The sequence below is a fragment of the Sminthopsis crassicaudata genome, chromosome 1 (assembly GCF_048593235.1).
Source record: "Sminthopsis crassicaudata isolate SCR6 chromosome 1, ASM4859323v1, whole genome shotgun sequence".
NCBI classification, from domain to species: domain Eukaryota; kingdom Metazoa; phylum Chordata; class Mammalia; order Dasyuromorphia; family Dasyuridae; genus Sminthopsis; species Sminthopsis crassicaudata.
In genome coordinates, this window is record NC_133617.1 from 372,354,590 (window position 1) to 372,367,475 (window position 12,886).

Genomic DNA, 12,886 nt, shown 5'->3' on the forward strand with positions numbered 1-12,886 from the left:
CCAACTGTATGATTCCCAGCAAGTCACTTAATATTTCTGTTTACATTAACCCAAGAGAGAAGAAAATGGAACTCTAGTTCTTTGTCAAGAAAACCCCACAGATAGTATGGTCTACAGGATCACAAAGAGTTGGGCAAGATCAAATGCCTAAACAACAAGCAAGGGTGAAGTAATTAACATTCAAATAAGAAAGGTGACAAATCAAAACCCTAAAATATCTTCAAGATTCATGGAAGGAGTTTAAATGAGACAGAATCTAGGAGTACTTTGGCTATGTTTTGATGATCTTAAAAAAAGAATGGAAAGAAAGGGGAAAAGACATAAAACAGGGAAGAAAGTGAGAGAGAAAAGGTATGAAAAAATCTCTCATATAACTGGAGTATTCAAGTAGAATACTATTCAAAGAGGAGGAAGAGGTGGAAGAATAAGCAACACTAGAATTTCATATTCATTTGAATGGTCAAAAAAGGGTAAAACATACATACATATATATAAACATACACATATACACATGGACATATGCAAGCATATGTACACACATAAAATTGGGTGCAGAAGTAAATTTGCTCACTAGGAAAATAGGAGAGAATGAGGAGAGGGAAGAGGAGAGAATGTTCAGGACATTCCTTCTTAATTACCACCCTTTTCTTCTTTGTGAAGAAGGGTGAGAAACAAAGAGAGGAAAATGTATAGGAAAATAAGTTGAAGAGGTATATACAATTAATGACCAAAATTATAAATGTGAAGACTGGAGGAAAATCTTTGTAACAAGTTTCTCTAATAAATATCTAATTTCCAGAATATATAAAGAACTAATTCAAATCTATAAAAGCCATTCTCCAATTGATAAATGGCAAAGAATATGAAAAAGCTGTTTCAAAAGAAGAGATCCAAATCATCAATATCCAAATCACTAATAATTTAAGAAATGCACATTAAAGTAACTCTGAGGTTCCACCTTGTACTAATTAGATTAATAAAACTGACAAAAACTTAACATCTTTATATTGAGTAACTTGTGAGAAAATAAGCAGAGCATTATTTTGAAAGATACTAAGCTATACCCTTTGACCTAATAAAACAACCAAAGAGATCAAAGAAATGAAAAAATTTGACGTATATGTGCAGAAGTATTTATAACAGTTCATTTTGTTCTGGCAGAGAAATGTAAAATAGATGGTGCTCATCAACTGGGGAACAGTTACACAAATTACACAGTTTTATGTATTGTGCTATACGAAATGATAAAAAAAGAATCAATTCAGGGACCTGGGGAAGCTTGTATGAATAGATACAGAGTAAATTACACAGAACCAAGAGAAAAAAATGTCATGAAAACATTGTAAAGACAAATAACTTTAAAAGAAAATCAATCTGATCAATGCAATGACACCTCACAATTCCAGAGTACACATAATGAAACATGCACCTCCTGTCACAGACATAATGACATAGGATAGAGAATGAGATATATTTTTTGGAAATGACCAATGGGAGAATTAGTTTTGTTTGATTATGCATAATTGTTACAAAGGTTTTTGTTTTTTGTTTTTTCATGGTTATAGTTTAAGTTTTCTAAAATGAAGAAAAAATAGATACTTATAAACTAAAAAACCTAAAATAAAATTTCTTGGAAATGAGTTAAAATTCCAATTAGTTCATCAATATTAATTGGGCATCCATTATAAAAAAAGCAAATTATTAAACACAATGGGATATATATAAAAGAAAAGAAATATTTAATATACTAGGAAAGTTTTAAGATCTATTGATGATATTATTTGAAAATTTTTTTTAATGAATAATTCCCATTTGGCAATAAAGATAAATATAACACAAGGTTGTTACAAAATTCATACTTGTTAATTGATGAATTTCCTTTAGTTTTGAGGTCTAGCCAAAGCTAACAAATGACTTGGCATCTCCATGGCTAGAAATGATTCACAATAACTCTTAACTCTGCTATCCTCTGATACATTCAAAACAGTTTTCAGTGAAGCCTACGCAATACATTAACCTTGCAGCTTCAACTCACACAAAGATGATAGAACAGAATATAGAGTAGCATAAATATTTCTGAACTATAATCAAACAATAATATTCAGACATGAGTTGCTAAGTTATTTAACTAAAGACCCTAAGACATATCCTTACCCCCAAAAAAAATTGCTAAAAAAAAAAAAAAAAAAAAAAACCACACACACACAGAGAACAGATTAACAAAGACTGGGATCAGAATTATTATGACAAAGTACCTGATTTTTAATTTTCAAATAATTATTCTCTACAAAGAAGAGAAATATACTAAAGTCAAGAAGACAACTGATGACTTAACTGAATAAATCTGAGTGGAAATCAAATGCCAAATTTAGTCCAAAAATTGGTTTAACTTTTTTTTTTTTTTTACTCCACTGAACATTCTAATCTAGTGACTGGGTTGACCAATAGTTTGTATATTATATAGACACAATTAGAATGCTCCTGGGCCAACACACAAAAAAAAGAGTACGCTGTGAATATAGGCTATGAAAGACAAAATAAAAGCTCTATATCTAGTTCTACAAAATATAAAATGCTACCAAATTCATCATTTTGAGAATACAAAAAAAAAAATAAATAAACAAATCCTGATTATCAAAACTTACAAGAGAGGGATGTCAATGATTAACTTGATTAAGCAGCAAAGCAGTTCTTCTATGAGATCTTCAGAGTCAGCTTCTGGTAAGATACATCAAAGATTCATCAGAAAACAAGAATACAGGCATCTCTCATCTCAAAGTCAGATTATTCTTCATTCAAATACAAAGAGCTACAGGTTAATTTTACCTTATTTCTAAGTCTGATTTTTCTTGTGCAGCAAAATAACTGTATGGGCATGTAAACATATTGTATGTAACATATACTTTAACATATTTAATATGTTTAAGACTACCTGCCATCTAGGGAAGGGGGTGGGGAGGAAAGTTGGAACAGAAGGTTTTGTAAAGGTCAATGCTAAAAAATTACCCATGCACATATATATATATCTTGTAAATAAAAAGCTATAAAAAACAAAAAACAAAATAAGAGCTATCAAAAGCATGTTCACCCTTTAATGAAACCCAAATTATGAATCTAATTAAAACCTATGATAATCAATCCCTGGTATGGGAATTTAGTGTCATAAATTAAACCACTTGTATTCTCCAAAACTTTGAACAATTCCTTTTTTTTTTTTTTTCTGGATGGGCACATATATGTATATTTTGGTTTTAATTGCATTCTGCCTCACCATGAATAGGACTTGGACAGTAGTCTTCTGAGAAGAAAATGTAAGAATTATGCTGTACAACAGCTGAGTCAAAGAAAGACAAAGGACATAATTTAGCAGATAAGAAAATGTATAATCAGCATTTGCTCCTACTATGACAGGAAAAGCAGTTAATAAACAGATTTTTGACGAAAAAGGCTCTCTTTATTAAAGCTGCCCAGTTTAAGCCACATGACTTAATAATCTATTTCTAAGTTGATTTGTTATAAATGTCACCCTCTGGCTCACCCTCCCAAATGCAGTGACCTAGATCTGAGTAGTAACATTTAAAAATCACTCACTGAATCCCTAAAGGGGATTTCAAACCAAATAACTTAGCCAGTTTAATACATCCCACTAGTCAGCAAAGCAGCCAGAAGAGCTTGTTTATCATCAAAGGTGAAAGAACAGACTCTGGAAACCCAAAGACTGCCTGATTGAGTCTTTTTCTCCCAAGAGGGGAAAAAATCCTGATTTTAAACATTAAAATGGTGGCAAGGATTCCCTACTCTGTATTCCAAGCATCACTCTTAAATCATGACCTCACCTCCTCATGAACAAAGTTTACAGCTGAGTCAATTAAGCAATGTAACCACAGCTTTAGTGCCACTTTTTAAAAATGATAATGAAAAATAGATTTAGTGCAAATGAAATGTGGAAGTTAAAGGCCAAAACTATAACAGCAGTTCATGTCAAAAAATAAACATTTTCCAAATTAAATTATTAAAGGCGTTCTTTTGCTAAAAGAACATTCCTTCAAAAGATCAAGTTTCTCCTCTTATCTGGGGGGCAGATAAGTGGTAGACTTCAATTTCTATGTAAAGATCTTCAATTACTGAATGTTTCTTGAGTTTACAGGAAAACACAAATACCATTATTTTTAAAGGAACTTTCAAAGCTTTCACACAAGGTCAAATATATATCTTCCTTGGTTCTAAGAAAGGCAGTATGGTACAGTGCACAGAGAACCCTGGACTTGGCATTAATAAGATCAGGACTCAAGTCTTGCCTCTGACAATTACTAGCTGAATCATGCCTGGAAAAGTCACTTACCCTTTGCAGACCTGCAACAGTTCAGGTAGGAGGGGCAGAAATGCCTCTTAGACTTTTTCCTTCTTTCTTAGACTTGACTCAATCCATTTGAATACACAGGGTAACTAAATTTTCAGTTCATTACACAGCTCTTTGGAAGCCAAGATTGGCCTTTGCTAAGACAACAGAACAATTAGCTTCACAAAAGAAAATTATTCTAAAGCCAAAATAGCCCCTTATCTAAGCCAGTTATCCCTGAAGGTATGCTCTTGGCTAAAGGAAAAACTCAGGACAAACCCAAAGTGACTATCAGAAAAAGGAAACCAAAGGACACAACTTAGCATTATCATGACATTTGAAGAATAGTTGATTTTCTTTTCATGAAAGAAAACTGAACAAACATCGAAATCTAAACTTATGATCTAATTCCTCAAAAAACAGATGGTTATGGTTTCACAACACTCAAGAATAAATTACTGAAACTATTCAATCCACATTTACTGTATATGCCTACTGGCGGTTCAGGAGATCCCTTAAACTCAATGTATCCAAAACATAACTAACAATCTTTGCCCATTATTAACCTACTACTTTGCCAAATTTCCCTATTTTCATTAAGGGCACAACTATTCTTTCAGTCATCAAGATTCACAACCTCATAGTCATCAATTTTTAACCCTCTCTCACCCAACATATTCAATTGGTTACAAGCTTTGTTATTTCTGCCTCCACAACACACATCTCTCCCTTTCTTTTCCATTAAAAGTTCATCACCACAAGGAGTTTCCCAGTTCCTACTCTGAGAGCAGACATTATTCAGACACTATCCTGAGAAGGGGCCCTTAGGCCTCCCTAAACTCCCAAAGGGGTCCATGAAATGAAAAAAGTGAAGAAATACAGAGATAACTATCTCTTAGATCCCTTTAGATTCAATCTATGATTTTATATATAATCCTATGACATCCTTTCCTTGGACAGAGAAGGAGGAATTATCAAAAAGGTGAGAAGTAAAGAAGAAAAAGAACATGACCAGAGGAAAGAAGTATGTGATGATATAAGTTAGGCTAGATGCAATAATTAAAAAGAACATTAAATGAGAATGAGCTAATTGTTATTTTCTTTAAATTTGCATTCAGAAACTCAAACTGCCAGTTATTCACACTATTGGTCATTACTACATAGTGCCAAGCATCATAAATACTGAAAAACACACCATGCAATGACAGAATTACATTCCAAAAAATGTTAATAGAGTGTCTGACAAGCTCAGAGCACAACTTAGTTTTCTTGAAATTAAAACCAAACAGATATCTGGCTGACATTCACTAAAAACCTGTATTGAGAAAATCATGGTAATATGTACTAGGTTGCTGCCAATCTTAATAGTAAGTTAAGAATATGTAAGTAACTCAAAAGCAATTGATTTTAAGTTAATTTTTGCCCAAAACAAAATTACAAATTATTCTTTGAAAAAGTTATGCCATATTTTAAAGTACCTCTGGAAATAAAATTGATTTAATCTATAGATCGATCTATATTCTACAAAAACACAAAAAAATACAGCAACTATAAAATCAGGTTTAACTACTTTTATTGTTGTTTTGGAAAACATGACCCTTGATTTAAATGTTATAATCAATTACATTTTAACCAAAATCTTATTAGTCCCACATAAAGGAAGTGATTTCATAAGACAGACTGATTAAATCATGGAGCTATTTTGTTTTGTATTTAAATTTATATATACATATACATATATAGAGATATATTTTTAAATTTATTTTAATTCAATTTTATTTTATCTTCAATTTTTTCTGAGGCTGGGGTTAAGTGACTTGCCCAGGGTCACACAGCTAGGAAGTGTTAAGTGGCTGAGGCCACATTTGAACTTGGGTCCTCCTGATTTCAGGGCTGGTGCTCTATCCACTGCGCCACCTAGCTGCCCCCTTATGTTCAATTTTTAATTTTCTCCATCCCCATTCACTCTAAATGTAAGAAATACAAAACCCATGTAAAATATTCATTCATGCAAAACAAATTCAAAGAGAAGGAAGGCAAGAGGGAGGGAGATAGAAAAGAAAGAAGAGGGAGAGAGGAAGAAAAGGAAGAGAGAAAGGAAAGCAAGAAAGCAAAGAACATAGGTTTAAACTATGCTCTAAGTCCATCAGTTTCATCATGAGTCTGTTGAACTGTGGTTAATCATGGTGTTATCAGAGAATCTAAGTCTTACAAAGTTTATCTTTAGAATATTGCTGTTACCTTAGAAATTTTTTTCCTTAGAGGCAGAGGCAGGATGGCAAAGTAAAGACATGGATTTGCCTAAGCTTTACTCCCCCAAATACCTCCAAATATCTTTAAATAATAATTCAAAACAAATTTTAGAGCTTAAGAACACACAAAAAGACAGTGGAACATTTTTCCAACTGAAAACAACTTAGAAGGTCAGAAGGAAAAGTCTGTTTCATCTAGGGGTAATACAGTGCAGTCCAGGACAAACCTTAACAGCATACCCCTGAGCCAGCCATTAAACCAGGAGTGGATTTTGGGGCATCTGAATCAGTAGCATCAGCAACAGTTTCAAGATTTCTCAACCCATAAACACCAAAGACAACTTGGAAGGTAGCAAGGAAAGGTTTGTCACACTAGGTTGTGAGGAGAACCCCAGCAAACCAGGAGCAGGCCACTGACTCTACAGTAGTAGTGACTGCTCACTAGAAGCAGCATGTCAGCCCACAGATAGTAAGGGGGTCAAACAACTGGTCAGAAGGACATTACAGGGGTCTCTTTACTAGCAATGAGGCAGGACTCTGCTGCTTTGCCCATACGCAGATTCAGGTTGCAGTGCTAGCTCACAGTCCCAGGGTGAGAAGGAACACTAGCACACTGAAACTTATAGCCACAGTGGAGCAGGGACCTTCTTCACAGTTCCACGAAACAAGTATTCATGGTCATTCACAGACCAGAGTATAGCCAGGAGAGTAGTAAAGACACTTCTCTTTGGATCAGGCTACATACTAAAAATTTACAAGTCCCCGGAAAGATCTCTGAAGATAGCAGCACAAAACCACTGATGCTTGGGACACTGCACCCTCAATCCTGGAAACAGAGTCTGATTTTAACAGAGTTAAAAGTTGAGTAATTGACTGGGAAAATGAGCAAATAACAGAAAAAGATTCTAACACAGAAAGTTACTATGGTGAAAAGGAAGATCAAAACACACAAGAAAATAACAAAATCAAAGCTCCTACATGCAAAGCCTCCAAGCAATTATTCTCCTGAGTCTGTTTACATTGTTTTGTATTAGTTCCATTAGTCATCCCAGGTTTTTCTGAAAACTATCTTCCTTCATCATTTCTTCCTGCACAATAATATTCCATCATATTCAAATATCTGAAATTGTTCAGCCATTCCTGAATTGATAGGCATTTCTTTGGTTTCCAATTCTTTGCAACCACAAACCAAGTTGCTAGAAATATTTTTGAAAATACAGGACTTTTTCCTCTTTCTTTGATCTCTTTGATACAGTTTATAGAATTATTTTTCAAGTGATATTTTTGTATCTTCCTCTGTCTAAAACTGCAATAATAACTCTTTAGTGAGATCATGTTTAAGGTTCCTTCCAGCTCTAAATCTCTAATTCTACAACCATATGAAGACGTTTCATTAGGCAAGGAAGCAAACATTACCAAAGAAGGCTGAGAGGGAACAAGGGGAAAAATAGAAAGGAAAAGGGGGAAACAAGAAATAATTATGTGCTGATTATATAAATAATTAATTGTTGCAGGCACAAATTGAATTAATATCATTCACAATAAAACTCTAAATTTACATCTTCATTAATTCTTTTTGTGAACTTTTTCAACATGAACATTAAAATATTGCCTTTCTCCAGGCCCATCTCTCAAGCTATCATCTCATTTCTCATTTCCTCTGCAATGTCAAACTTGAAAAAGAGTCCAAATCCAGTGTTTCCACTTCTTCCTATCTATTTATCCTCAACCAATTGCAATCTGTTTTCTATCATTACCACTTAACTTTACCACTTAACAGAAGCTGCTCCATCTCAAATTAACAAATGACTCTTAATGGTGAATTTTTTTTTCTTTTTTTTTTTTTTATTCATTTTTCCAAATTATCCCCTCCCTCCCTCCACTCCCTCCCCCCGATGGCAGGTAATCCCATACATTTTACATGTGTTACAATATAACCTAGATACAATATATGTGTGTAAATACCATTTTCTTGTTGCACATTAATTATTAGCTTCCGAAGGTATAAGTAACCTGGGTAGATAGACAGTAGTGCTAACAATTTACATTCACTTCCCAGTGTTCCTTCTCTGGGTGTAGTTATTTCTGTCCATCATTGATCAACTGGAAGTGAGTTGGATCTTCTTTATGTTGAAGATTTCCACTTCCATCAGAATACATCCTCATACAGTATTGTTGTTGAAGTGTATAGTGATCTTCTGGTTCTGCTCATTTCAATCAGCAACAGTTGATTTAAGTCTCTCCAAGCCTCTGTATTCCTCCTGCTGGTCATTTCTTACAGAGCAATAATATTCCATAACCTTCATATACCACAATTTACCCAACCATTTTCCAATTTATGGACATCCATTCAACTTCCAGTTTCTAGCTACAACAAAAAGAGCTGCCACAAACATTTTGGTACATACAGGTCCCTTTCCACTCTTTAGTATTTCTTTGGGATATAATCCCAATAACAGCAATGCTGGGTCAAAGGGTATGCACAGTTTGACAACTTTTTGGGCCTAGTTCCAAATTGCTCTCCAGAATGGCTGGATTCTTTCACAACTCCACCAACAATGTATCAGGGTCCCAGTTTTCCCACATCCCCTCCAACATTCATCATTATTTGTTCCTGTCATCTTAGCCAATCTGACAGGTGTGTAGTGGTATCTCAGAGTTGTCTTAATTTGCATTTCTCTGATCAGTAGTGATTTGGAACACTCTTTCATATGAGTGGAAATAGTTTCAATTTCATCATCTGAGAATTGTCTGTTCATATCCCTTGACCATTTATCAATTGGAGAATGGTTTGGTTTCCTATAAATCAGGGTCAGTTCTCTATATATTTTGGAAATGAGACCTTTGTCAGAACCTTTACTTTTAAAAATATTTTCCCAATTTGTTACTTCCCTTCTAATCTTGTTTGCATTAGTATTGTTTATACAGAAACTTTTTAGTTTGATGTAATCAAAATCTTCTATTTTGTGATCAATAATGATCTCTAATTCTCCTCTGGTCATAAATTCCTTCCTCCTCCACAGGTCTGATAGGTAGACTATTCTCTGTTCCTCTAATCTATTTATGATCTCATTCTTTATGCCTAAATCATGGACCCATCTTAATGGTGAATTTTAAAAACATATTTTTCTCAATTTTCATCTTCCTTGACTTTTCTGCATTATTTAAAATTCATTCCTACTGGATATCTTTTCTCTAAACTTCAAAGACACTACACACTCCTCTGGTTCTCTTCCTACCATTTGAATTGCACCTCCCTTGTTTCCCCATTTGCTTTCCAATCTCTTTTACAGATTAGTTCTCAATAATCTTTACTCTTTTTAATCATCTCTGCCTTGATAATCTCATTCCCTGCCACAACGTCAACTATTGCTTTCATGCAAATTATTCCCAAAATTATATCTCCAACCTTGACCTGAATTCCAGACTCAAATCTCTTCAATCTCCACTTAAATATCATAAATACCTCAAACTCAAAATGTTTAGACCAAGTCTCTGACTTCATCATTTCTTTCAGTGATGCCACTATTTACATATTGTCCCATTTTCTTTCTCTGATCTTCTGTATTCAAATAGTTACTGAGCCCTGCTGATTCTATCTATAGCTATCTGTTCAACTGTCTCACTACATCTAATAAGACCTTTAATATTAGCTTCCTCTGGTAATATAACACGCTCTAAAAAGGTTTTCTCTGCTCTTCTAATCATCCTCCATATAGCTTCCAAATTAATCTTACTGGTATGGCGGTCACAATTCCTCTTTAATTGCAAAACCAACATTCCTATACATACATATATTCAAGTTATTTCTATGCACAAAACTCTCCAATGGTCTCTTATTGTTTACAAATTAAATTTCAAACCCCTTCATCTGGCATTCAAGTACTCATAACTATGCCGCTCTAACTGTCCAGCCTTATCTCCTACTTTCCATTTCCTGTAATCTATGTTCCAGCCAAAATGAACAACTAGTCATTCTATCACCTTCCTATCTTCCTACTGCCGTGCCTTTAATTATACTGCTCCCAGTGCCTACCTCTGTTCTCAATCTGCTGAATTCCTGTTTGTTATGGTCCAGAACTTGAAACAAGGTGCTAAGTCAGTAGAATGAATAGAGACAGGGATTATTTAACATGGTGCTTAAGAGTTCTCTAGTTCAGTACATGTACTTAGTACTTACTATAGTCCTACAAGATTCACACCTTTGATTACAGAGCATATATAAGATAGGAGCCTCAGCCAGGATTCAGTCAGGGAGATTCAGAAGCCAGAGAAGGTAGGTGGGAGCTCAAGCTCTTGGAACCAAGGCCAGACTGAAAGGCTCTCCAGAAAGCTGCCCAGCCCCAGGAAGGAGATAATAAAGGATCTGGACTATAAGAAAGCTAACCAGGCTGCAGGAAAAGAGACAAGATTTTAAAAGAGACAAGGATTTGGACTTTAACCCCTGGCTACTCATCTGGTGATTACTGAATTGAAATGAAGGCTGCTTCCAGAGACCCCAAGAAAACCTCTAAAGAAATCATTACATTTTAGAGAGAATATTACACCTGTTGACCTCTTAAAGTACAATTAAAATGTCACTTCCACAAAGTCTTCTTTGAGCCTTCACCTTAAATGATAATGATCTTAGGCAAATAGATAGATACAAAGCATTCAGTTTATATCTCTCTTGTGTGATTATTTTGTAATTATATGTATGTCATGTTATCCTACCAGGCTATAAGTTTCATGATGTTAAAGGACCCCATTTCATTTAAATTTTGCATTTTGTTTAAGCACTTTGAAAGCTCAAGTATGGCAAAATATCCATCAAACTTTCTATTTTTCATTGTTGCTTTCTGACCACCCAAGGAACATAACTAAAGAAAAAGTGGCACTCACTGCAGCCCTACATTAAAAGTAACATAAATAGAGGCCACTGATGGTCCAGCTAATGGATAATCAGTGGGGGCCTAGAATCAAAAAGAGCAGAATCAACCTTATTAAAAAAAAAAAAAAAAAAAAAAAAAAGTTAATGTTGAAAGTAGTAGAAAGGCCTTGATATAATATTCTTATTTTTGTAACTATCTTTTGATGTTAAAATCCAAAGATAATATTTAAATCATGTTCAAGTATAACCTCCCTTCATTAACACTGATTTTTATTTCAGGTGTTTAAAATTATTGTGTGTGTTGAAATATTAATTGTTCCCAGGTTAACAGCAATGTGACAACATATATCTTAAAATAACCCAAACTGAAAAATAATAACCCCACTGCCACCTAATGAAAATCTTGTATTTGTTCAAGTCCTTAAATTTTTAAAAAGGAATTTTAAGATGATTCTGTACATTAAAATTGGCACTATATGGCACATTAGATAGAGTGCTAGACCTGGAGTCAGGAAAACTTATTTTCCTGAGTTCAGATAAGGCCTCAGACACTTACTTAGCTGCATGACACTAAGAAAGTTATATAATCCTGTTTGACTTAGTTTCTTCATCTGTAAAATTAACTGGAAAAAGAACTGGCAAACCACTTCAGTATCCTTGTAAAAAATCCCCAAATATGGTCATAAAGAATTAGACATGATTTAAAAATGTATGTACAATAACAATGTATCCTAAATGATTCTAGTTTTTCAATGGTTGTTTCACCAAAATCCCTATTCAGTAATGGAAACAACTAACAATGAGGGGGCTTTATGGCTTTAGGGAAAAGGAATAGAGTTTTGGGGGATAGACAATTTACAGTGGATGGGCAACAAAACTTGATTTTGAACTTTTAACATCTATTCATCTGAGGTACTTAGCATATCCCTTGTGACTAGTTAGGTTCCAAGGGTATTATTTATATTTTGAGCATAAGCTGGGAAAGGAAGTATGAAATAGTATAGATATAAGACTTCAAAGCACTTCCTTTTTTTCTTTCACAAAATTTTATGGGAAATTGGGATTACTTATATTATTCTGTAAAATGATAGTAGATTGGTAGATTCTTGTGTGTATTTCATCACAGAAGTAACTAGTTTTATCCTGGCTCCTTTTTCTTTGAGGGCATTGGCTTTTTGTCAGGCATGTGAATATATTGATATAATAATGAATTTCTGGTTCACTTGGTAAAATGTCAGATAGATGTGGAGGTCCTAGGCATGGAAAGTATTTATATAGTTCTTACTATATGTCGGGCACTGTACAAAAGTTTTTATAAACATTATCTCATATAATATATACATATACAAGTACACAAATATAGAAATATATATTTACATATCCTCTAAACTTCCTTTTAGCTCTAAATCTATGGCCTTACATGTC

The 12,886-nt window shown here is 34.0% G+C and overlaps 1 protein-coding gene across 3 annotated transcripts in view; it reads right to left on the reverse strand.

Annotated features, from left to right (window-relative positions):
• The window catches only part of DYM (dymeclin), a 540,520-nt gene that overhangs the window by 441,487 nt on the left and 86,147 nt on the right, over positions 1-12,886 (reverse strand). For all 3 annotated transcript variants that reach the window (XM_074279349.1, XM_074279350.1, XM_074279351.1), the window contains one exon: positions 2,646-2,718. In XM_074279349.1, coding sequence (XP_074135450.1) covers positions 2,646-2,718 — 73 coding nt within the window. The remainder of the gene's footprint in view (positions 1-2,645; positions 2,719-12,886) is intronic.